We start from the raw sequence: 27,500 nt of genomic DNA, 5'->3' as shown, positions 1-27,500 counted from the left end.
CAAAGAATGCATAGGCTTCAACGGAGGAGCCTGTAAAGCCTTCAAAACCAAATTAAGACTCCAAGGAGGAGAGATTGATTTAATGACAGGCTTGATACGGACCAAAGCCTGTACAAAACAGTGAATATCAGGAAGCTTTGGTAGAACTGTTATCAGGCAGCAGGGATCCAACAGTGGTTTCTGAGACAGGATCAGATTGAGACATCTTGCAAATGTAAGAGAAAAAACAAACACATAAAGCAAAATTATCAATTTCCTTATATGGCAGTTTCAGGAATTGGAAAAAACAGCATAGCCCTCTGACATAGAAAAAGGCAAGAGGCACATAGGAATGGGGTTTTAAATAATGAAATCATTTGGCGCCAAGTATGACGCACAATGTAAACTGAATTTTTTTTTTTATCCGGAAATGACACACTCGCGTCATAGAAGACGCAACCTGTGGAAGACACTCAGCGTCAACTAAGCCAAAAAATTCTTGCGCCAAGAATGATGCAATAAACTTTGGCATTTTGCGCCCTTGCAAGCCTAATTTTGCCAGCGAATTTTAATGAAAAAAGCAGTCAATTTGAAAAAAGACTAAACCCCAGGTAAGAAAAACATTTCCTAAATATGTTTTTCCCCAAATATGAAACTGAAAGTCTGCAAAAGGAAATATACATAAACCTGACTCATGGCAAATATAAGTACATTTGGACTGGTGATTTTGATAGTATTGATGAATTTCTGATTTATATAAATCAGAATAATCTCAATCTTCACTTCACCTCTGAAGTACAGAAAAATACTATACATTTTCTTGATATTACTTTAACAGGTACGCAAGCAGGGAAAATTGAGAGCAGCCTCTATAGGAAACCCATATTGGGCAACTCTGTGTTACATGCCCGTAGTTGCCATCCCAAAAATGTGACATATTCTATAGCCAAGGGTCAATTGATCAGGGCCAAGAGAAATTGCTCTACAAACGAAATGTTTGTGAAACACCAAAAGGGTCTCTTAGATTGTTTAAATAAAAGGGGATACCCCAGAAAGGTGTTAAATAGGGCAGTCAAAGAAGTGCAGACAATTGATCGAAACACTCTACTTGAGGATAAGATAAAAAGTCACACACAAAACTACTCGGGCCAAGTTACTTTTGTAACAGATTACAGCTCTGATTATCAGTCCATCTGTGATATAGTAAAAAAACACTTCAAGATACTTGTGGCGGATGATAAGCTCATTGATTGTGTCTCAGAGGGCATGAGATGTTCCTATCGTCGGAATAAAACTCTAGGTAACTATCACCCACTGTTTTGAGCAATCCTCATGCCACAACTAGTTCTTGGTTAACATCTAAGGGTATGTTCAGGTGTGGGAGTAATAGATGCAAACCTTGTGATTACATCATCATTTCCGACACTTTTACTTCATCAGTCACTCAGAAATCCTATGATATTAATTATTGCCTCAATTGTACCTCACACCATGTTATCTATCTGATAACCTGTATTTTTTGCAATGTTCAATATGTGGGTCTCACTACACGAGACCTCAGATCCCGTATCAGGGAACATTTGTCTACTATCAATGTAGGCAAATCTACATCACCGATAGTACAACATTTTGTAACTAAACATCAAAAGGATGTATTATCTTTCAGATGGTTAGCGATAGATCACATTCCAAAACCCAAAAAGGGTGGAGATAGACAGAGATTGTTGGAAAAACGTGAGATGCTCTGGATATTTAAGCTGTCAACTAAGATTCCCTTAGGTTTAAATGCAGAGTTTGATCTTATAAACTTTTGGGAATAAGCTAGAGTACTTACCAACTTGCCATCGCATTCACTATATTCTGATTACTTTTCTTCTGTTAGCAGAATTGTCTGTTGGTCTACATTAGGTGGATGTCCCAACCTTTAACCAATATGTTTTGTATTATATTTTCTACCCCATAAGGGTTGGAGACTAATTTAGCTTAGGGCAAAGATGTGGGTTTCGATGCATATTGTAGCTGTCCATCTAGGCTTCCCCAGATTTTAATTTAGAATTTGATCCTATGAATTTTTGGGAATATGGAGGTTTATCTTTTCTTATCTTATCTTATTCTTAATTATTCATTGGCCATGTATTTCTTATATTCTTTCTACTGATAAATGTATATGTTTTTGCATTTTTTCCATGTAAATAGGCCATTAGCTTAATTTCTTTACTAATAATATGCATTGCATATTTTGATTGTATCCCTCTCTACCATCTGCTTTTTCATATTTGTTACGAACAGGTTCTTATCAATCTTATTTTGTAGTCAATTTTGAGAGCCGTTTAGCAGAGAGTGAAATGTATTAGGTTTTCTATAGCCCAGGTACTGTTGGTTACGTCATTCGAAAGGTGTGTTTGGTTTTACCAATGGGTGCAGAGTACACCCTTTTTAAATGAGCATGTGTGCAATGTTTTCTTAAGCAGTAGTGAGTTCGGCATTCAGCCAAAACGCGTATACTGTGTGTTCAATTGTTGTACCTGTGTCCTCCATGGATTTTTAAACTTATTATCAATAAAAGTTACATTTTTTATACACTTTTGTTGCGGCTTCAACCTTCCTTTCTTTTTAGTTGATTTAAATATAAGTACAATACATATATTTAGAACCTTATATAAATGCATAAAGTGCCAAACTATAGCTGAGAGTGTCTTAAGTAATAAAAAACATACTTACCGAAAGACACCCATCCACATATAGCAGATAGCCAAACCAGTACTGAAACGGTTATCAGTAGAGGTAATGGTAAAATGAGAGTATATCGTCGATCTGAATAAGGGAGGTAGGAGATGAATCTCTACGACCGATAACAGAGAACCTATGAAATAGATCCCCGTTAGGATGACCATTGTATTCAATAGGTGATACTCCCTTCACGTCCCTCTGACATTCACTGCACTCAGAGGAACCGGGCTTCAAAATGCTGAGAAGCGCATATCAACGTAGAAAGCTAGCACAAACTTACTTCACCACCTCCATAGGAGGCAAAGTTTGTAAAACTGAATTGTGGGTGTGGTGAGGGGTGTATTTATAGGCATTTTGAGGTTTGGGAAACTTTGCCCCTCCTGGTAGGATTGTATATCCCATACGTCACTAGCTCATGGACTCTTGCCAATTACATGAAAGAAATAAAGACAATTCAAAAACAGAATCACTGAGTTGCAAAAAGGATCACCCCCTCCTAAAATTACTTGTAAACTCAATCAGGTGTAGGTAATCACCTTCTCAACGGCACACACAAATCCATTTGACCTTCAACTGTGATCAGCTGTAGGAATATTTTTTTATTTTAGTTTTTATTGAGGTTATTATATAGTACAAAGATCAGATAAACCTGCAATATGTCTGCTCAATAACATGTTCACTATGATTAAGACAATGAAACAGAACACATGGACATTGTACATAGTGATACAATGGACTAATTTCCTGTAAGATAACATATAACATTGATTATAGTAATAAACAGTCAAAATTGAAACCTCTTTTTGAATAATACAAACACAATATAATATAAGATGGTTTTATGAATCACCGTTTTAAGCTGATATAGTGAACTAAATAAAATAAACTTGAACAGCTGCGAGTTGTAGGGCTGTATGGTAGATTCACAAGTTAGCTAGAATAAGGTCTGGAAGTGAGGGATTTATCTTAGAATAATGTTGAGTTAACTTATAATTCATTGGGTTACCCCTACCCCCAACCACTTGAAGCAATAGGAGAGAGAAAGCAACCCCAATGAAACAAGCGACCACTGCTAGGTACAACTCCATATAATTATGAAAGAAGGGGCAATGCCCCTGAGTGAATAAAGGGAGTCCTCACCTACCTCCAGTTATATATAGAAAGGTAGGAGTACACTGGCGGTATTTGCAAGATAAACCGCTTATTTAGCCTCCGGCAATGCCAGAGTACTTTAGTTGGGGAGGGGGGGGGGATAAAACAGGAGGTAACTGGGTATAGATTTGCATTAAAACAATATTACGAAATTAAAGGTTGAGCTGTAGAGCCTATTGCTGACAATTGCCGACGCTTTAGAGAACATGGTGTAGAAAGATATATACTTAACCGGCGAAGCTACTTTTTTAGCAAGCATTTGAGTCATCACCTCCTACAATAAAGTATAATTATGCTCATTACTTGTGGAACACCACCTTGGCCGCCAGTGGCGCAACCACACAAAACAAATAGACAGGAGGTACAAGACAAGGTTAGACTGTAAACAAAGCAGGCCATATTGTTGTAGAACAGCCGTGTAGTGTTATAATAGACTACATAAATGAAGCTAGTAATTATTAAATTGCTTGACACTGCCTATTACTGGAAGATGTGCAACACTTGAGAAGATTCAGATCTCTACAGTACTATCTACTTAGACTCAGCTCCGGGAGGAGTCAAGTGAAGATTTGTAACGAATAAAGTGCCTGCACGATATCCAACCTGCCACCATCTTATAAAAGACAACAGTACATGTATATTAACAGGTTACATGTATGAGAGGAATTGAGAATAAACATGTAACTTATACATTGGTAAACAGGTTATGGTAAATACTATATCTATCACTCACAATGCACAGGGACTCAGCGTATAAATACTGAGTGTCTCACATGAATAAGAGGGCTATTATCCCAACATTAAACTCTTAAGCATTGACAGGCTCCAAAGGAAATCACACCATGGAAAAACTAAAACAAACAGAGCCACAAACATAGAAGGTTAAACCATTTGTGCCTATATAACGGTACCCATTGCAGGGAGAAAACTAAATCTTACAAAGGAAAACAAGAGCAATACAGGGTATATAGGAGACATTACCACCATAACGCTTTTTAGTTTTGAAAGGTCTCTGGAGGCTTAGCGTAGCACATGAGTAGATCTTAATAAAAAAGTGCTTTATGTCCGCATCAGCTTATACCATAGAAGTTGTAGGTCCCAGAGTGATACCATAAACATCTATAATAATATGACACCATCAGAAAGCCGGAACAAGCGAACCTAAAAAGGGTCTCTGTGTGGTTGTGATATAAAGTTGCTGAAATGACAAATATACACACAATAAACTGGCATAAGGACCTTACATAGCTATAGTGAGGTTGACTGCCTCGGAGAAACAAACAAAAGGCAACGGGGTATAACACATACAGTTACATAGACCAGACGCTGGTTCAGGATGCCTGAGGGGTATTTCTGATGTTCCCAGTGGTGACCTAAATCCATACTTATAAAATGTGATTTTGGGTAACCAATCTAGATTCCCAGGAGAAAGAGTCCAAAGGGAGAGAAGAGTAATAATATAGAGGCTGCCAGACAGCATCAGTTTGCCTGTAGATCAAGCTGTGACTCCCCTCTAGTGGTGGCATCTTGTAATTACAGCCTCTATCGGGAGATTTTATTGTTAATCCAAACTCTGCTATTTAATATGTGTGCGCGATTGCCGTAGGTAATATATGACTAGAAGACATACTAAATAAAACAGGTTTACGGCAAATCCAAATATCTCTCCAGCATCTCTATTAGTTGTATCAGCTATAGTATAAAAATCACATATACAAACGATTAAACCAAAATAAAATAAAGTGGAAATCCATTGTTTACATCTAGCCCAAACATAACAATGTAACCCAGTATTTTCCTGCAAACAGATATTGACTATTTATGAGGCAAACGAGTATTACCATGCCCTGTAATAAACGTAACTGCATAACAGTTTGGTAAGATATAAACACATCTGTCCCAGGAGAGTATTTTCCAGCCAATACCGGACTTATGAAGATGCACTTCCAGCCAATACCGGACTTATGAAGATGCGGTGCAGTCGTCGTCAGTTCTAATTTCTGAGCCGTAGTGGCTCTAGTCATACTAAGCACCAAATAGGGATTCAGCTTGTTGGTTAGAAGCCACACAGGTATTAGCCCACATCGTGGGAAAGGAGCGATCAAGACATTTTCTTCAGCTGCCCCCATCCAGTAGGAGGTAACGGTCCTGGAATCAAAGGCATAGTTGCGTGTCTCCTCTTTATCTTCCGTGGTGTCCTGGCATTGGAGAAGGGTCACTACATGATCTGGCTCAATGTACTCTGTGTTGTCAGCCTCAAGGTGGCACTGTGGAGTGGACAAGAAAGAGGTATGTGTTGATTGGGCCCCACGATCGTTTGTCTCTGGCTGTTCATCTGTATAGCTATATCCAGAGTGCAATATTAGGGATCGCTTTGTCTCCAACTCGGAGGAGATTGCAGGAGACACCAGAGGTAGATGGAGTACTGCCCTAAATTCATTTTCTAACTGACAAAAGTGTTGCGTAGTTAGTTGAAGGATAGCTTGTTCCCATGCTTCCACTACCGCCATGATGTCCAGCCCATAGGTCCTGATGTTACATGCAAGGGCTACCACTTAATAAATCTTAGCTCGCCCCCAGCAGCTGCACTCTCCTATTATAGATTTATTTTGCAGTATCAGTTCTTTGAGAGTTGTTTCGTGCAGTCGATACCGACGTGCACCTTAATTGCTGCGTAGATCCAAAGATGGCTGCTCTTAGAGAGGCTGAGAGGTAGGCTTGGTGTCAAGAATGCAGAGTTTGGACGTTTGGAGGGAATTCCACTCTTATTTTGGCTAGCAAGGTCTCCAGAGTCTTTGAGTTACCAAATACAAAAAAGTTCAGGAGTCTGAACGGCCATAAAGCTTGTTTTCTGAATGATATATTCGGAGCTGTTGTGTTATGCGACTGTTCAGATCCAGAGCTGGCTCCGCCCCCCCCCCAGCTGTAGGAATATTGATTACCTCAGCATGAAAAGAGCTTTCCTGAAGCATCTCAGTCCCTAGTAGTGTAACTGAAGCAAACAATCACCTATGGGTGGCAAGGCACTGTCAAATGATCAACACAGACCCTCTCTGGATCAGGACGTCGCTCCAAACCGTATGAAAGAGCCAGGAGGAAACTGGTCAAAGAGGCTACCAAGAGGCCTACAGCAACTCTGAAGCAGATGCAGGAATTTATGACAGAGAGTGGTCATTGTGTGCATGTGACAACAATATCACAAATTCTCAACAAATGTGGCTTGTATGGGAGTTGCAAGAAAAAATCTACTCCTCAAGAAAGGCCACATGCAGTCACGACTGATCTTTGCCATAACACACCTAGGAGATTCTGAGGCCACATGAAAAAAGGTGTTAAGCTCGGATGAGACTAAAATTGAATTATTTGGCCTCAACACCAAACGATATGTCTGGAGGAAATCCAATACAGCTCACCATCCACATAACACCATACCTACAGTAAAGCATGGGGGTGGTAATATCCTGTTATGGGGGAGTTTATCTGCAGCAGGCACTAGAGCACTTGTAAGGATAGAAGGAATAATGGATAGCGTCAAATTCTTGAGGAAAATCTGCTGCCCTCTGCCAGGAAGTTGTCAATGGGAAGAAGGTTTACCTTCCAACATGACAATGACCCAAAGCACACAGCACAAATGACCACACAGTGATTGAAGGAGAAAAAGGTGAATGTCCTTGCATGGCTTAGTCAGAGCCCAGACTTAAACCGCATTGAATATCTGTGGCAGGACTTGAAGACTGCAGTCCACAAACGGTCACCATCAAATGTAACGGAACTGGAGCAGTTCTGCAGACGAGTGGGCAAATATTGCACGGTCTAAATGTGCAAAGTTAGTAGAGACCTACAGTATCCCAACAGACTAAAGGCTGTAATTAAAGCAAAAGGGGGTTCAACAAAATACTGACACAAGGGGGTGATCCTTTTTGCAACTCAGATTGTCTTTATTTTTGCCTGATATGTTGGTTATATCTTTCACTTGGATGTTATAAGTTGCACTGAGTAATTACAACTGGATAAACAAAAACTGTGTCTGTCTTTATTTCAGGCTGCAAAGCAACAAAATGTGAGTATTTTCAATTCCCACTGTACATGCGGATGCAGTCTTTATACTTAAAGGGACACTGAACCCAAATTTTTTCTTTCATGATTCAGATAGAGCATGCAATTTTAAGCAACTTTATAATTTACTCCTATTATCAATGTTTCTTTGTTCTCTTGCTATCTTTATTTGAAAAAGAATGCATCTAAGCTATTTTTTTGTTCAGTACTGTGGACAGCACTTGTTTATTGGTTGGTTAAAATACTCCACCAATCAGCAAGAACAACCCAGGTTGTCCACAAAAAATGGGCAGTCATCTAAACTTACATTCCTGCTTTTTTAAATAAAGATACCAAGATAATGAAGAAAAGTTGATAATAGGAGTAAATTAGTAAGTTGCTTAAAATTACTGCTCTGTCTGAATCACGAAAGAAAAAAAATGTGGGTTCAGTGTCCCTTTAACTGTATCTAAATATCTCTACCCCTAATAAACAGACTTGTGCATCACACAGAAATAACCGTCTACGCCTGGCAGCGTCAGACATTTATACTACAGAAGATGTCTGGGAGAAGTTATTTGCATATTGTTACCCAGAATCCACTACAGTAAGTATCTGACTTACCGCAGCAGGGAGGAGAAGAGCGCTTTCCTCATATTACCAGCGACTCGCTCCCCAACACGAGACAACAGGATGATGTAGCCGCAGGTCAGTAGTCCCTGAGGGGAGAGGAAAATGGTCAGTGAGCAAAACAGGGGCCACACGGGTAATCTGTACCTGATGGATCATTAAAGGGACAGTACGTGACCAAAACAAGGGCGACACGAGTAATCTATGTATACACAACATATACCTGTTGGATCATTAAAGGGACAGTAAGTGACCGTAACAAGGGCCAAAGGGTAATTTATATATACACAACATGCGCCAGCTGGATCATTAAAAGGACAGTAAGTGACCATAACAAGGGCCACACGGGTAATCTATATATACACAACATGTACCTGCCATATCATTAAATGGACAGTAAATGACCAAAACAGGGGCCACACGGGTAATCTATATATACACAACATGTACCTGCCGGATCATTAAAGGGACAGTAAGTGACCATAACAAGGGCCACACGGGTAATCTATATATACACATCATGTACCTGCCGGATCATTAAAGGGACAGTAAGTGACCATAACAAGGGCCACAGGGGTAATCTATGTATACACACCATATACCTACTAGATCATTTAAGTGACAGAATAACTGTGTGGCACTTGTTATGGTCACTTACTATGTATACACATCATGTACCTGCCGGATTATTAAAGGGACAGTAAGTGACCAAAACAAGGGCCAAACAGGTAACCTATGTATACACAACATACACCTGCCGGATCATTAAAGGGACAGTAAGTGACCATAACAAGGGCCACAAAGGTATTCTGTCCCTTTAATGATCCGGTAGGTACATGTTGTGTATACATAGGTTACCTGTTTGTCCCTTACTATGTATACACAACATATACCTGCTAAACAAATTTCAGCTTGAAAAAATGTTAATGTTGCTTTGTAGTGATCTTTATGTGAAACAGAGACTCCTGCGTTCCAATACAAGGTCTAAAAAAAATCCCAAAGATTTTGTGTGTTTTTTTTTCATGCCGGCAAGGTTGTGAATATCAGGCTCTAACAGTTTTTGGTGTAGACTGTCCCTTTAAAGGGGCGGTAAGTAACACCATAACGAATGTCAAACAGGAAATTATTTATATATGCACTGCATGTATCTGCTGGATCATTAAAGAGACAGTAAGTGACACCATAACAAACATCAGGCACAAGAGGAGATTATATATATATATATATATATATATATATATATATATATATATATATATACACATAAATTATGTTTACCAGATAATTTCCTTTCCTTCTGTATGAGGAGAGTCCACGGCTTCATTCATTACTTGTGGGAAATACAGAACCTGGCCCCCAGCCAAAGGCTTAAATACCTCCCCCACTCCCCTCCTCCCCCAGTCATTCTGCCAAGGGAACAAGAAACAGTAGGAGAAATATCAGGGTATAAAGGGTGCCAAAAGAATAAACAAAAATGTAGGTCCGTCCAACGGAGAAAAACGGGTGGGAGACGTGGACTCTCCTCATACAGAAGGAAATTATCTGGTAAGCATAATTTATGTTTTCCTTCTTAATATGGAGGAGAGTCCACGGCTTCATTAATTACTTGTGGGAAACATATACCCAAGCTCTAGAAGACACTGAATGAAAACGGGAGGGTAAGAGAGAGGCGGACCTTATTCTGAGAGCACCACAGCCTGCAAAACCTTTCTCCCAAAAGCTGCTTCAGCCAAAGCAAAATCGTCAAATTTGTAAAACTTTGAAAAAGTATGTAAGGAGGACCAGGTAGCCGCCCTACAAATCTGCTCCATAGAGGCCTCATTCTTGAAGGCCCAAGATGAAGCCCCAGCTTTAGTTGAATGAGCCGTAATCCTTTGAGGAGGCTTATGCCCCGCTGTCTGATATGCTAAGCGAATAATACTCCTCAACCAAAAAGATAAGGAAGTGGAAGAGGCCTTCTGCCCTCTAAGCTTCCCAGAATAGACAACAAACAAGGAAGAAGTCTGTCTAAAATCCTTCGTAGCTTGAAGCTAGAATTTCAAAGCCTGAACCACATCCAAATTATGAAGTAACCGTTCCTTCGAAGTAGAAGGATTAGGACACAAGGAAGGAACCACAATCTCCTGATTGATGTTACGATCAGAAACGACCTTAGGAAAAAAACAAAACAGTACGAAGAACAGCCTTATCAGCATGAAAAACTAGGTAAAAGGAGTCTCACATTGCAAGGCCTCCATCTAAGAGACTCTGCGTGCAGAAGCAATAGCCAGTAGAAAAAGAACCTTCCAAGACAGTAATTTAATGTCAACCGAATGCATAGGCTCAAACAGAGTCCTCTGCAAAAATTTAAGAACTAGATTTAAGCTCCAAGGAGGAGCGGTAGGTCTAAACACAGGCCTGATTCTAGACAGAGCCTGAACAAAGGACTGCACATCAGGAAGCTCAGTGAGCCTCTTGTGCAATAACACAGATAGATCTGAAATCTGTCTCTTTAGGAAACTAGCAGAAAGGCCCTTCTCCAAACCATCCTGGAAAAAGGAATGAATCCTGGACACCTTGACCTTATGCCAGGTGAATCCACGCTCTTCACACCAGAATAAGTAGGACCTCCACACCTTATAATAGATGCAATGAGTGACTGGCCTTTTAGCTTGAACTAAGCGTTCAATCTCCACGCAGTCAGCCTCAGAGAATCTAGATTCTGATAAATAAAAAGGACCCTATTCCAGCAGATCCCTGCGACAAGGTAACCTCCATGGAGGAGATGAGGACATCCCCACCAGGTCAGCGAACCACATCATTCGCAGCCACGATGGAGCAAATTAGAATTGCCGAAGCTTGATGTGGGCCACTACACGAGGGAAAAGTGGTAACGGTGGAAAAATGTAATCTAGACTGAACCTCCAAGGTACTGCTAATGCATCAATCAGCTCTGCCTGAGGATCCCTGGACCGCGACCTGTATCTGGGTAGCTTGGTATTGAGTCAGGACGCTATGAGATCTATCTCCGGCGTCCCCCATATGTTGAAAATATCCGCAAACACCTCGGGATGGAGAGACCATTCCCCCCGGATGAAACGATTGTCTGCTGAGAAAATCCGCTTCCCAGTTGTCCACACCCGGAATGTGGATTGCTGACAGTGAGCAGTTGTGGGCCTCCGCCTATTCCAGAATCCGAGATACTTCCCTTATTGCTAGGGAGCTCCTCGTTCCCCCCTGATGGTTGATGTAAGCCACTGAGGTTATGTTGTTTGATTGGAATCTGATAAACTGGGACGAACCCAGAAGAGGCCAAGCCTTCAGAGCATTGAAGATCGCTCGAAGTTCCAAAATGTTGATCTGGAGGAGAGATTCCTCTCAAGACCACAGGCCCTGTGCCTTCCTGGCACCCCAAACAGCTCCCCATCCTGATAAGACTTACGTCCATAGTCACAATCTCCCAGGATGGTCTCAAGAAGGATGTCCCTTGGGACAGGTGATCTGGACAGAGCCACCAAGAGAGCAATTCTCTTGACCGCTATATAAAAGACAAAACAAAGGGGCGCCTCGTGTAGTATCATCAAATAAGCATAAAGCCACAGAAAAAGCCAAATGGGTACTCACAAGGCTCTGGAGCACATCTATGTGCTTGTAGGGACAGGCTGCAGATTTTATCAGGTGTGACAGCGGCGTATGAGCTGAGAAACACGTTGCATTTACAGGGGGCTTGACTGTATGCCCCTAGTTCACTCCTTTGTATATGTATTTTAATTTGTTTTTAATAAATAGAACTTTTTAATTTTTAAAAAATACTCTTGTGAGTGATTTTACCTGCCTGCACCTGCTTGGAGTGGAACCTAACACACTGAAGTCTGCCACTTTTGGATATTGCATCCTAAGGAAAAGTCCCTTGGTGGTGAGCTGACACACCTTACCATAATATGCCAGCTTGCTCCTACTAGCACATAAGTGTGCTCATCTAACATGCGAGTACCCAATCTTTCTTTGTGCTAAGTCAAACACCATATCCTTTGTGATCTGCACAATTTGGTGCTTTTCCTGCGTTTTATTTTCCTACTACAGTTAATGACTGATATCCTCTGTGGGTGAGCTGTCACACCTGATAAAATCTGCAGCCTGTCCCTACAAGCACATAGGTGTGCTCCAGAGCCTTGTGAGTACCCATTTTGCTTTTTCTGTGGCTTTATGCTTATTTGATTATACTACACATGAGGCGCCCCTTTGTTTTGTCTTTTATATAGCATCTCTGGACCATTGTTGGTGAGGAGGAGGCTGCCATTGTTGGGAAGAAACATACACTTCTTAATCTGAAATTGAACTTTCCTTTAACATGCCAAATTGCTGGCAATTCTAATTGTATTTACATGCTTATATATCATTGAGGTTATCACTAGCTATTTATTAGCGCTCACCCTTTTGTTGTGTAAATTCTCTCGACTGGTTGTTTTTCCAGAGAAATCTGTTGTGACAGATCCAAGTGGTCGCCATTCTATTGACTCAGCATGCACAGCTGAAGAGGTCTGAGATGGAATCTGGCGAATGGGACGATGTCTATGCTGGACACTATGAGCCCAATTACCTCCATACACCAGGCCACAGAGGGCCTTAAGAACGTCTAGAGGGCAAGACAATTGGAAGTAATTTTGCAACGTCTCTGATCTGTAAGATATATCCTCATGGATATGGGATCTATTATTGAACCAGAGAACTCTTTTCTAAGTTTATCTTCCATCCATGAGATCGAAGAAGAAGTAGAAGAGACAATGGTCCTCTGCCAGCCGACAGGATGGAACCTGAACCAGGATGTCATCCAAGTATGGCGCTACTGCTATACCTCTGGTTTTCGCCACCATGAGCAGAGCCCCCAGAACCTTCGTAAAGACTCTTGGGGCAGTAGCTAGACCAAATGGAAGTGCAACAAACTGGAAGTGCTGGTCCAGAAACGCAAATCTTAAGAACTTGAAGTGATCCTTGTGTATTGGAACATGAAGGTAAGCATCCTTCAAGTCTAAAGTAGTCATGAACTGTCCCTCTTGAACTAAGGGCAGAATGGACCTTATAGTCTCCATTTTGAATGATGGGACCGACAGGAACTCGTTTAAGCACTTTAGGTCCTGAATCGGGGCAAAACGTATCCTCCTTCTTTGGGATCACAAAAAGGTTTAAGTAGTACTCCAGACCTCTCTCTGCTAGAGGTACCAGCACAATTACTCCCAGGGAGGAGAGATCCCTCACACACTCGAGAAAATCTACCCGTTTTTCTGGTCTTGAAGACAGGTTTGATAAGAGGAATCTGCCCCTGGGTGGATGAGATTTTAAACCTATCCTGTATCCCTGAGCGATGACCTCCAGAACTCAAGGGTCTTGCTCGTCCCCAAGCCAAGCCTCCACAAAGAGAAAAAGTCTGCCCCAGCACGATCCAGTGACAGATCGGGGGCCACCACCTTCATGTCGATTTTGCCTCGGCAGGCTTCTTGTTCTGCTTGGATTTATTCCAAGACTGAGGTGGTTTCCAAGTTCCCTTGGACTGTTCAGGTTTCGCGGAGGGTTACTGGCATTGGGACTTATCCAAATGAAAGGGACGAAAATTAGGACCCTGTCCTTTAGGTTTATTCTTCTTATCCTGCGGTAGGAAGGCACCTTTGCCCCCAGTGACCGTGGATATGATCATGTCCAGGCCTGGACCAAAAACAATCTTCCCCTTAAATGGAAGTCATACCCGCAGAGCAAGACTTCAGCCAGAGTGCCCTACGGGCTAGAACAGAAAAACCTGATGTCCTGGCATTCAGGCAAATAATCTGCATATTTGCATCACAGATAAAAGAATTAGCTACCCTCAAGGCCTTAATTCTTTCCTGGATCTCGTCAAGGGGACCTTCCACCTCAATCATCTCCAATAAAGAGTTGCACCAATAGGTAGCGGATCCAGCCACCGCTGCCGGTTGAAACAAATATCCATGTGCTGAAAATCTTTCTTAACAAAGTTTCTAGCTTCTTATCCATGGGCTCCTTAAACGACAAACTATCCTCAAGTGGGATAGTAGTGCGCTTAGCAAGCGTGGAGATAGTGCCGGAAACAGGAACAATTTTTGAAAGGAAGAAGAAGGGGAAAAAGACCCAAGTCTCTCCAATTCATTCTTAATTAATATTCGCCATCTTTACAGGAACCGGAAAAGTCTGTGGCACCACCCTGTCCTCATAAACCTTATCAAGTTTAGGAATAGAAGGTTCCTCTGGTAATTTAGGTTCTGGGACCTCTAAAGTAGCCAAAACATCCTTTAACAGAAAGCGTAAGTGTTCAATCCTAAATCTAAAGTCTGGTTCCTCCGCAGCCGGAGGTTTAGAGGCAGCAGATTCCGACCCAGAAAGAGCATCCTCTGAAGTATCAGAGGCATCCTCATCAGTGGATAATCTTGAATCAGATAAATCCAACAAGTTGGTAGATGACCCCTGTGAAGGATAGCAATATATGAGCTTTCGCTTGCGCTTAGCAGGGCGAGGTAAAGCATTGAAGGTCACAGACACTGCCGATTGAAGTTGTTCAGTAAAGTCTGGCGGTAAGAGAGCCCCTCCCGAAGGAGAATTAGCAGTGCAATAGGAAGCTGCATGTGTAATAGTAGATTAATGCAGGAAACGTACCTCACGGGACGGCTCAGTGGTATTAAACATCTTGGTTTTCTTAGATATAAGTACTTTATCAAGGCATGTGGAACATAATTGAGCAGGCGGGCATACCGTAGCATCCTCACAATAAAAGCAGGTATTAGATTTAGTTAAAGAGGGAGTACCCTCTAATGTATCAGAGTCCTCCATAACTTGCGCTTTTAAGATGGACTATAGAAAAAGATAAATGGCACCTTTATACCCCCAATGGCTGTGGCACTCACCACCTCCTATGACCCAGGCCCCACAGAAAAACCGCTTCATCTCCTGTAAACCGCACAGTCAGGAAAGAGGAAATCAGTGTGACCACACCCGGTCACGTGGTGTGCCATGCAGGACTGCCCCTAGAAGAAGCACACCAAACCTAACAGGCCGCGCAGCTATCCAAAATGAAAGTAAAACCTGAATGTTCCAACACCTGCCTGAGCCTCATCTCACACATGTCGCAGCATAAACATAATAAAGCAAATTATGTGTAAAGCCCCCCCTGTTTAATAATCCCCTTCCGGAGATACTAACCTTTGATTACATACAGATAAAAGGAGTCACACTGTGATCCTGTCTTCTTGCATTAGCATATGAATATAAAATGAAACAATTTCTACCGGAATCACCGCCGTGAAACAGACACACAGTCTCTCAAGTTTGACAGTCTTTTAGCATCGCTCTTGATATGGACTTGAGTGATAGAAGCAGGCAGTGAAACTTGTCAACACTGATTGCTTAGGAGCTGTTACTACGAGTCTGGATGGTTTTGCAGAAAGACTCTCCCTGCATCTTCAGACCCTTAAATTCGTCAATGCTCTCACTGAGAGGCTGACAAGACTACTTAAAACTCCAGTCCCATACCGAAGGGTGCTACCCTTCATAAGGAACTACTCCGTATCTTCTGACACTTCTCTGCCATCCTCCTGTGATGAAAGGCAAAGAATGACTGGGGGATGAGAGGAGGTATTTAAGCCTTTGGCTGGGGTGTCTTTGCCTCCTCCTAGTGGCCAAGTTCTGTTTTTCCCAGAAGTAATGAATGAAGCCGTGGATTCTCCTCATGTTAAGAAGGAAATCCTATTTCAAGCCAAAATCTTTTCAGCTTCAGACAATCCCATAATAGATGTCCTAAATCAGGATTTTTTTTTTCATAGGAACATTTAGAACATATATTTTTACCTTTCCCATCAACCACCCTTTGTGGTGTAAGATAGTCTCTATGAAGTAATCTAAATTGGGGTTCCCTTAAGTACAAAATGTTTGAGTTTTATTAAGACTTTTTAAAAAGGAGTCTATCCAGGTCAGGAATATCTACCAATTTTACCCGATTGTTTTCCAACTCACTTAACAACCTTTTCACATCTGTTGCTCCAAGAATTTTATAGATTGATGATAGTGACCAATTTTAAAGGTTAATGGCGTCCATTAATGGATGATGTTGCCAGATTTGAGGAAAATTTCTTATCAGTTTAGTGATATAATTCTTTAATTAAAGAAAGTAAAACCCCTGGGACGCCCCATAGTTGATGGTGTGGAACCAGTCTTTAGTAATATAGCAGTATACTTGGATAAAATTTTACAACCGGAGGTCATGAAAGCAACCACTTATATAAAAGACACCAATGATTTCATAGAAAACTTAAAAATATCCCACTGGACAACACAAAATACATTCTATACACATTAGATGTTAGTAGTCTATACACCTCAATCAAGCATGAGAGTGTTATAGGAGCTACTATGTCAACTATAGCAAAAATATGTATTTATAATAAGAGAATAGTTTTATATTGTAATTACTTTTTATTTGATGGCCAGTAGTATTTACAGCTGAAAGGAACTGCTATGGGGTCCAATGTGACCCCATCATATGCCAACATGTTTGTGAGTAATTTTGAAGACAAATTTGTCTATGAGAATAGTCTATTCTTAAAATATGGAGTAGCCTGGTGGCGCTTCATAGATGACGTGTTTGGCGGGTGGTGGGGTGACATTGGATCCCTTATGGCATTTAAATTTCAGTGAAGCGAGGATAGCATTCCTGGACACAGAGGGGCACAAGGATGATGTTACAGGCATTTTACATATTGATATATACAGGAAGGCTACTGATAGAAATTCTCTGTTAAACTATGGGAGTTTTCATCATGATTCACTAAAGAACTCTCTCCCTCGAAGTAAGATGATAAGGGTACAAAGAATAGTGAGTGAGAGTTCTTTGGTGGATCAGAGATTTAATAAAATGACAGATTTACTCAGCGGGGTTATCTTTCTAAGCTTATTGAGGCAGAAAAAAATAAGGTTGTTGAAGAAGTGAATAAATTGGCACGGAAACCCAAGAAGAAAAATGACAGATTAGTATGTGTCACACAATACAATCCGTATAGTCAAGAAATATCTCAGATTATGAAAAAACATTAGCACATCCTAAAAAAATGTAATAGGTAAGTAAAAGTTTTCAGCAATATCTCCTTATGGCATATAGACGTGTTCCAAACATAAAAGATTTGGTGGTTAAAAATGATATAGGGACCGGTAAGAAAGGAAATGAAGGTTATATCCCCTAAAAAAACATGGTACCTACCCTCGCTTAGGCTGCGCTAGTAATAAAGGGCAAGCAATTTGTACATACCCATACAGGGAAAAAAATCACCATAAATGGTTTTTATATATGGTATCTATTGGATATTCTGTTCCAGAAACTATTTGGGAAAGACAGTGAGGAAAAGCAAAGACAGACTCAGCCAACACAGATCCAAAATAAGCTATGGTGACAGGAAGGCACCAGTGGCCGGTCATTTTCTTGAGGCAGGGCATAATATATCCCAGTTAAGATGGCAAATTATTGACAGTGTGGGTACATTGAGAAGAGGTGGAAATAGGGAACTACTGCTTAAAAGGAAAGAATCTTCTGGATTCACAAATTAAAAAAACTAACACCCAGGGGTATCAACAGAGAGATTGATATGTCAGTATTTCTGAAATAAAATATATATGTATGTTGAAATAAAATATGACCATCTCTGATAAGGTAACATACAGCTTTGTACTGGCCACTAGGTGGCAGCATATGTGTATTATATGTATTTGAGTGGCATTGTAAGAGTTAATGGATATGGTATATAAGGAGCAACATACAGGTGTCCTGTATTAGCATGAGTAAGGGTGAATAACGGAAACGTTGTATTTGTTGCTGTTGTGTGCCTTGATGCTTTTACTAAGCAAAAAAAATAAAACACAGAACTTATTCTTGAATTTGGTGCTGTGGACATTTGCTCTTTCTGAAATTTAACAAAGGTATAAAGTTTCTTAGGATCAAAGTCAAAAAGATCTTTAATAAGAGTTTAATGGGTGACCATTTACTAAATATATTTACTGTATTCTCAAGAGTGAAATACATATTGCCCTCTACTGGCATCCATTTAGAGATCTTTGATGTAATTCCCAACACCTTCAGGGATTTCCTCCAGACCCCCAAGATATCCCTAACCAAGGGATGAGTGGAGATCGATCTTCCTAGATCCCTATCTGAGGCGTAGACAACAAAGTTTAGAGAATGCGGAGAGCAAACATGTTCCGCCAATTCCCAAGTCGAATATCTAAATGTCTGTAACAGACAATCAATTGAAAGACACAGGAAGGTTGCAAAGTTATACCATCCCTAGTTACCCATTACCCATTCCCTAGTTTTGCATAACCAACACTGTTATATAGTGATTACCTTGTATCTAAGCCTCTGCAGACTGCACCCTTATCTCAGTTATATTAATATACTTTTTACCTCTGTTATTACCTTGTATCTAAGCCTCTGCAGACTGCCCCCTTATCTCAGTTATATTAAAATATATATTTTACCTCTGATTACTTTGTATCTAAGCCTCTGCAGACTGCCCCCTTATCTGAGTTATATTAATATACTTTTTACCTATGTGATTATCCTGTATCTAAGCCTCTGCAGACTGCCCCTTATCTCAGTTATATTAATATACTTTTTACCTCTGTGATTACCTTGTATCTAAGCCTCTGCAGACTGCCCCTTATCTCAGTTATATTAATATACTTTTTACCTCTGTGATTACCTTGTATCTAAGCCTCTGCAGACTGCCCCTTATCTCAGTTATATTAATATACTTATTACCTCTGTGATTACCTTGTATCTTATCCTCTGCAGACTGCTCCTTATCTCAGTTATATTAATGTACTTTTTACCTCTGTGATTACCTTGTATCTAAGCCTCTGCAGACTGCCCCTTATCTCAGTTATATTAATATACATTTTACCTCTGTGATTACCCTGTATCTAAGCCTCTGCAGACTGCTCCTTATCTCAGTTATATTAATATACTTTTTACCTCTGTGATTACCTTGTATCTAAGCCTCTGCAGACTGCCCCTTATCTCAGTTATATTAATATACTTTTTACCTCTGTGATTACCTTGTATCTAAGTCTCTGCAGACTGCCCCCTTATCTGAGTTATATTAATATACTTTTAACCTCTGTGATTACTTTGTATCTAAGCCTCTGCAAACTGCCCCTTATTTCAATTCTTTTGACAGACTTGCATTTTAGTCAATCAGTGCTGACTCATAGGTAACTTCACATGCGTGAGCTCAAAATTATCTATATGAAACACATGAACTAACACCACTAGTGGTGAAAAACTTTCAAAATGCTTTCAGATTAGAGGCGGCCTTCATGGTCTAAGATATTAGCATATGAACCTCCTAGGTTTGGCTTTCAACTAAGAATATCAAGAGAACAAAGCAAAATTGGTGATAAAAGTAAATTAGAAAGTTGTTTGAAATGACATGCCCTAATTAAATCATAAAACAATTTTTGGACTTGACTGTCCCTTTAATAAAAAGGAGCATCCTTAGTACGTATAGAATCTTGGGAACGATAGACATTTTAACTCTTTGAATGCTAAGCACTTTCCCACCTGGGTGCTAAGATTTTTTTAATGATTTTTTTCATTTTTATATTTTTTTAACAATTTTTTTTTTAACTTTTTTAAAAAAAAAATTTCAGACCCCCAAGACTATCACTGTTGGAAAGGTTAGGTGATTATCTTTCCAATGGTGGGTCTTGGGGGTCGGTAGCTGCTTAGATGCCTGAGATACAGGCTTCTAAGAAGCATGCCCCCTGCTCCTATACGTATCATTGTTAAGTATAAATAAAGTTGCGTGGTGACGTCATCACGCAAAACGGGAAGCCCCGGCGATACCTGTCACTCTACAGGCACGATCGCCGGGGTAGGAGTGGGTGGGAGCCCCCAGATCTCCTTCAAGGTGGGAGAGTGCTAGTGACAGCTCCGAGCCGTCATTAGCACCAGAGGGGGAAACTCTGTGACGGCTCAGAGCCGTCATTAGCACTCAAAGGGTTAAAAAGATTAATTTTGCCCCTCACCAAAACTAGCAAACCTACCCAGCTCTTCATCTTATCCTTATTTTCCTGCAAAATTTGAGAAATATTGTCTCCATACCAATTTGTAGGATCAGCTGAAATTTTTAAGCCTAAGTAGTCCAAGGAATCTGTTTCTGTAAATTGATATTTTAGATTTTGCCAGGTTTGTTTTATAGCCAGAAACTAGACTATATTCTTCTAAAAGATTAAGAATAGTTTCTATATAGTCTTTTGGATCAGATACAAATAGGAGAAGGTCATCAGCAAATAACGAGGTTTGGATTGAAACTTTACCTAAAGTTTCCCTTAGTTTGATAGCTAAAGGCTCCAAAACTAGGTCAAATAAAATAGGAGACAAGGGACAACTCAGACAGGTGCCCCTTGTCAGTATAAAGGAGTATGAGATTCCATTATTGATTAATAGAGTTGCTTTCATATCACAATAAATATTATCAATTAATCCCAGGAAGTTACCTTCAATTTAGATGATCTTTTGTCTGCGCTGTACAAAATGAGACAATGACTGACATACAAAACATGAGGCGACCTGTATAGAAGGGTCTGAGGCTCCTGCTTATGATCTAACTAATGTAAGTGCTCAAAAAAGGGAGAAAATGCCTCTACAAGGGTTGATTACTTATTTTAATGATTATGTTAATGATTTATGTAAAGAAATAAAAATCCCCCGATGACCATGAGTTACCAGCACCTCTGGGTGCAGTCGGGTTAATTTGTTGACCATCTATTCTCTTCCGCTGTAACCCACAGCACCTACCTGTACTCCATACAGACAAAGCAGCCGCATAGCAGGGCCCTGCACTTCACGCAGATAGTTCCCAGCATGCTCTCTGGTAAAGCGGGACACCACGTTTACCAACTCGCCCAGGATCAGTGGAATCTGTATGTTCAGTACCGCGGCACCAAACGAGAGCTGAAAAAGAGGAGTGGCTTAAGTAAATATCTTATGATGGGGAAGTTGTGTTATAAGACGCCCTTCGGATTCATGTGAGCTTTACGGTGCAGCTGCAGATAGGGGATACTTACAATCACAGCAGTCATCAGGGCCAACAGCTGGGGCCGCAGGAGCTTCCAGAACTCGCTCCAGTTGAATTCTGGCTCTGGTATGGCCTTCTCAGCTGTGATCATGGGGTGGTTACTATGTTCCAGTTGGCACAGCACGACCCTCCCTCCCGCACACGCAGAGGCAGGACCAACCAGCAGGGCCAGTATCCTGCCCTTGGAAAAGGGTCTGTTAGAGAAACATGATGGACGGAGCAAGGCATCTCGCAGTCGTACGTACAAACGCAATGAGGAGGAAGCTGGGGGCCGAGAGAGAGTGGACAGGCGGATATCAAGGCCTCCAAACCTGGGAAATAAACAGAGATGTTAGAGTTATCAAATGCCAAACCCTACAGATGTACCCAATTTTGCACAATTATTGAGGAGCGGAAAGCCCTGACATGGATCTAGATCCGGTGCTTGCTGATCAAATCAAACTGTCACGAACAAATACCTTATTATACACTGATCACCACTATTATGAGGAATTCATTTATACATATTTTCCAAAATAATAATATATACTTTATGGCTGGTTGCAGCTGCTAAAACATTAGTATTTATTTCTATGAAGGGCTAGGCCAGGTAAGTATGGGAAGGTTATGGTTAGGGTTAACTGCAGTGGGAGGGCTGAGTCATGGTTAGGGTTAATCATGCAGGTGCTGCCCAAACCAATTCATAAGTGGGTTTATTGGATAACCGGTCAGGGTTGCTTGAAAACAATAAATAAATACAAGTAAAGTACCGAGTGAGGACAGATGACGTTGCAAAAGGGATTACAGAGAAGCAAATCTAACGCACGGCAGCTGAATACGCACATAGTGTCTGATGCAGGTTTTTCACTTATTCATACAGATGTGAAAAAAGAATTCCCCAATGTCCCGCATATTACGGGACTGTCATGGTTAGGGAGCGCTGCCTTGTTATCCCTCAGTGCAGCTTTCTCTTTAGAGCAAATGTTTCAGTTTGTGAAGTGAAGTCAGGGACTGTCCAGACTCTAAAGAGTAACCTCAGCCCCACTATATATATATATATATATATAATACCGTCCAGATTACAGTGTTACCCTCCTATGGTCATCCGCCTGGGTGCAAGAATGCAATGAATAGTCCTCCAAACAAAATGCACTTGCAGGTCCTTTACCAAGCAGTGATTCAACCTACTCCCAGCTGATGAGTGGCAATAACCACGAAACAGCTGTCCTGGGATTGGTCTGAATCACTGTACTACCCCTAGCTAAGCTTAGAAGCTGTGTAATGCAGCGATGCTATGGCGTAAAGGGAAGTCTGCCTTAAAAAGCAGGCTAGAAGTAAAAAAGTGAGTCATTGTGAACCTCATTTGCATATCTCCCCCAGAATCCTTTGCTGCATTGGAAACAGTGTAATCAGAGAGTTTCTGGGGTAAAAGCTACCTGAGAGTTTCTCGGGTAGCAGCAAACCAGAAATCACTCACTAAAACAGCCTGTTTCGTTCTTTTTGGAACTCATCAGTTGGAGATCTCCCCCCATAATTTTAATGAATTTTGGTTTAACCTTGAAAGTAGCTTTACCAATGCAGCAACCAGAAATCTATCTCCTACTGATTAGTTCCAAAATGAACGAAACAGGCTGTCTAGTGAGTGATTTCTGGTTTGCTCCAATAATCCTGTTAAAAGGATTGCTGTGTTAAAACAGTACTTGAAGCAAAAAAAAATGAGAATTTGCATATCTAATTTGCATATCTTACCCAGAATTCTCTTGTGCATTGGTAACATTGTATATGAAGTATTTCTGGGAAAAACAAGCGGCGAATCTTGCCTAGATGTGCTAATTTCCTATGCAAATATTTACATTGATTATATATATATATATATATATATATATATATATATATATATATATATATATATATATATATATACACACACACACACACACACATATACATATATATATACATATATATATACACATACACACACATATATATATACACACATATATATATATATATATATATATATATATACATACACATACAACATACATACACACACACACACACACACACACATATATATTCATATAAAGACTAACGTCTAGATTTAGAGTTTTGTCGGTAAAGACCCGCGTAGCTAACGCTACTTTTTTCCCAGTGCACCCTTCCAACAACGCTGGTATTTAGCGTTGTCTGAGGTGCTGCATTAGGCTCAAAAAAAGGGTGCGTTGAGCCTAATGTAGCTCCACTTCAACCCTCAATACCAGCGTTGACTACGGTAGCGGTAAGCTGGGAAAACGTGCTCGTGCATGATATCCCCATAGGAAACAATGGGGCAGTTTGGGCTGAAAAAAAACCTAACACCTGCAAAAAAGCAGCGTTCAGCTCCTAACGCAGCCCCATTGTTTCCTATGGGGAAACACTTCCTAAGTCTGCACCTAACACCCTAAAATGTACCCCGAGTCTAAACACCCCTAACCTTACACTTATTAACCCCTAATCTGCCGCCCCCGCTATCGCTGACACCTGCATTTTATTATTAACCCCTAATCTGCCGCAACGTACACCGCCGCAACCTACATTATCCCTATGTACCCCTAATCTGCTGCCCCTAACACCGCCGACCCCTATATTATATTTATTAACCCCTAATCTGCCCCCCCAACGTCGCCGCTACCTTACCTACACTTATTAACCCCTAATCTTCCGACCGTACCTCGCCGCCACTATAATAAATGTATTAACCCCAAAACCGCCACACTCCCGCCTTGCAAACACTATAATAAATGTTATTAACTCCTAATCTGCCCTCACTAACATCGCCGCCACCTACAATTATTAACCCCTAATCTCCCGCCCGCACCGTCGCCGCTACTATAATAAAGTTATTAACCCCTAAACCTAACTCTAACCCTATAATAAACCCTAATATAGCTACAATATAAATAATAATTACATTGTAGCTATTTTAGGATTTATATTTATTTTACAGGCAACTTTGTATTTATTTTAACTAGGTACAATAGCTATTAAATAGTTAATAACTATTTAATAGCTACATAGTTAAAAAAAAATACAAAATTACCTGTAAAATAAATCCTAACCTAAGTTACAAATACACCTAACACTACACTATCATTAAATTAATTAAATAAATTACCTACAATTACCTAAAATAAAATACAATAAAATAAACTATTCTATAATACAAAAAAAAACACAACTAAATTACAAAAAATAAAAAAGAATTACAAGCAGTTTAAACTAATTACACCTAATCTAAGCCCCCTAATAAAATAAAAAAGGGATTTTTTTATTTTGGGGGGCTTTTTTTATTTTATTAGGGGGCTTAGATTAGGTGTAATTAGTTTAAACTGCTTGTAATTCTTTTTTATTTTTTGTAATTGTTTTTTTTTTGTATTATAGAATAGTTTATTTTATTGTATTGTATTTTAGGTAATTGTAGGTAATTTATTTAATTAATTTAATGATAGTGTAGTGTTAGGTGTATTTGTAACTTAGGTTAGGATTTTTTTTACAGGTAATTTTGTATTTATTTTAAATAGGTAGCTATTAAATAGTTATTAACTATTTAATAGCTATTGTACCTAGTTAAAATAAATACAAAGTTGCCTGTAAAATTAATATAAATCCTAAAATAGCTACAATGTAATTATTATTTATATTGTAGCTATATTAGATATGCATTTTATAGGTAAGTATTTAGTTTTAAATAGGATTAATTTATTTAATTTTAGAAATATTATTTTGTTTAATTTAAATTATATTTATGTTAGGGGGTGTTAGGGTTAGGTTTAGGGGTTAATAACTTTATTATAGTAGCGGCGACGGTGCGGGCGGGAGATTAGGGGTTAATAAGTGTAGTTAGGTAGCGGCGACGTGGGGGGGGGCAGATTAGGGATTAAAAATTTTTATTAGAGTGGCGGCGATGTGGGGGGGGCCTCGGTTTAGGGGTACATAGGTAGTTTATGGGTGTTAGTGTACTTTAGAGCACAGTAGTTAAGAGCTTTATATTCCGGCGTTAGCCCATAAAGCTCTTAACTACTGACTTTTTTTGGCGGTAGGAGTCTTGTTGGTAGAGGGTCTACCGCTCACTTCTCCCAAGACTCCAAATACCAGCGTTAGGCAGATCCCATTGAAAAGATAGGATACGCAATTGGAGTAAGGGGATCTGCGGTAGCCTGGAATCGCGGCAGGGAAGTGAGCGTTAGACCCTTTCCTGCCTGACTCTAAATACCAGCGGGCGGCCAAAAGCAGCGTTAGGACCCCTTAACGCTGCTTTTGACGGCTAACGCAAAACTCTAAATCTAGCCGTAAATATTTATGTATATAATAATATAAACACATAAATATATATGTATATAATCATATAAACACTAAATATATATGTATATAATCATATAAACACTAAGGGCTCGATTTATCAATCATTTGGGGAATTCTCCTTTCTGTTCTCCTATCAGTTCTCCGCCGCTCGCCTATGGAGAGGCGCACATTATTTTTTTATATAAAAAAGTTGTTTTTTTCTCCATAGGAGAGCTGAGGAGAAATAGAAAATAGATCTACATTTTCATTGTTTTTGTGCTTCAGTTTTAGCTTTTTTATCTTATTTTTATGCCCCAATAGATATTATTTTTGTGCTCTGTTATATATTATTTTGCTGCTCCATTATATATTTTTTAACTCCATCATACATTATTATTGTGCTTTGTTATAGATCATTTTTGCAGCCCTTTTTGTGTGTAACTGCGTCTACAACTGGTAGAGAATAGATTTCTAATGCTGCTCTCCACTGTAGCTATGGAGAACCTTAAGGTAGGAACTTGCAGGAGAACTTCCAGTCCTCCACAGGAGAATATAAATGATACATTTTTAAGTAGGAGAATTATATGAAATACAACTAAAAAACATAATTTATGCTTACCTGATAAATTTATTTCTCTTTTAGTGTATCCAGTCCACGGATCATCCATTACTTGTGGGATATTCTCCTTCCCAACAGGAAGTTGCAAGAGGATCACCCACAGCAGAGCTGCTATATAGCTCCTCCCCTCACTGCCATATCCAGTCATTCGACCGAAACAAGACGAGAAAGGAGAAACCATAGGGTGCAGTGGTGACTGTAGTTTAATTAAAATTTAGACCTGCCTTAAAAGGACAGGGCGGGCCGTGGACTGGATACACTACAAGAGAAATAAATTTATCAGGTAAGCATAAATTATGTTTTCTCTTGTTAAGTGTATCCAGTCCACGGATCATCCATTACTTGTGGGATACCAATACCAAAGCTAAAGTACACGGATGATGGGAGGGACAAGGCAGGAACTTAAACGGAAGGAACCACTGCCTGTAGAACCTTTCTCCCAAAAACAGCCTCCGAAGAAGCAAAAGTATCAAATTTGTAAAATTTTGAAAAGGTGTGAAGCGAAGACCAAGTCACAGCCTTGCAAATCTGTTCAACAGAGGCCTCATTTTTAAAGGCCCAGGTGGAAGCCACAGCTCTAGTAGAATGAGCTGTAATCCTTTCAGGGGGCTGCTGTCCAGCACTCTCATAGGCTAAGCGTATTATGCTCCGAAGCCAAAAGGAGAGAGAGGTTGCCGAAGCTTTTTGACCTCTCCTCTGTCCAGAGTAAACGACAAACAGGGCAGATGTTTGACGAAAATCTTTAGTAGCTTGTAAGTAAAACTTCAAGGCACGGACTACGTCCAGATTATGCAAAAGACGTTCCTTCTTTGAAGAAGGATTAGGACACAATGATGGAACAACAATCTCTTGATTGATATTCCTGTTAGAAACCACCTTAGGTAAAAACCCAGGTTTGGTACGCAGAATTACCTTGTCTGAATGAAAAATCAGATAAGGAGAAT

At 40.1% G+C, this 27,500-nt stretch overlaps 1 protein-coding gene across 1 annotated transcript in view; it reads right to left on the bottom strand.

Annotated features, from left to right (window-relative positions):
* LOC128659669 (mitochondrial potassium channel ATP-binding subunit-like) overlaps positions 1–27,500 on the bottom strand; it is a 343,891-nt gene that overhangs the window by 239,123 nt on the left and 77,268 nt on the right. Inside the window, exons 2-4 of the mRNA XM_053713238.1 lie at positions 21,622–21,943; positions 21,353–21,508; positions 8,521–8,615 (exon numbers count right to left, since the gene is read on the bottom strand). Coding sequence (XP_053569213.1) covers positions 8,521–8,615; positions 21,353–21,508; positions 21,622–21,943 — 573 coding nt within the window. The remainder of the gene's footprint in view (positions 1–8,520; positions 8,616–21,352; positions 21,509–21,621; positions 21,944–27,500) is intronic.

Source organism: Bombina bombina, chromosome 5 (assembly GCF_027579735.1).
Source record: "Bombina bombina isolate aBomBom1 chromosome 5, aBomBom1.pri, whole genome shotgun sequence".
In the NCBI taxonomy this organism is placed as follows: Eukaryota; Metazoa; Chordata; class Amphibia; order Anura; family Bombinatoridae; genus Bombina; species Bombina bombina.
Note: the sequence above shows the minus strand (reverse complement) of the source record. Positions and strands in the feature narration are given on the sequence as shown.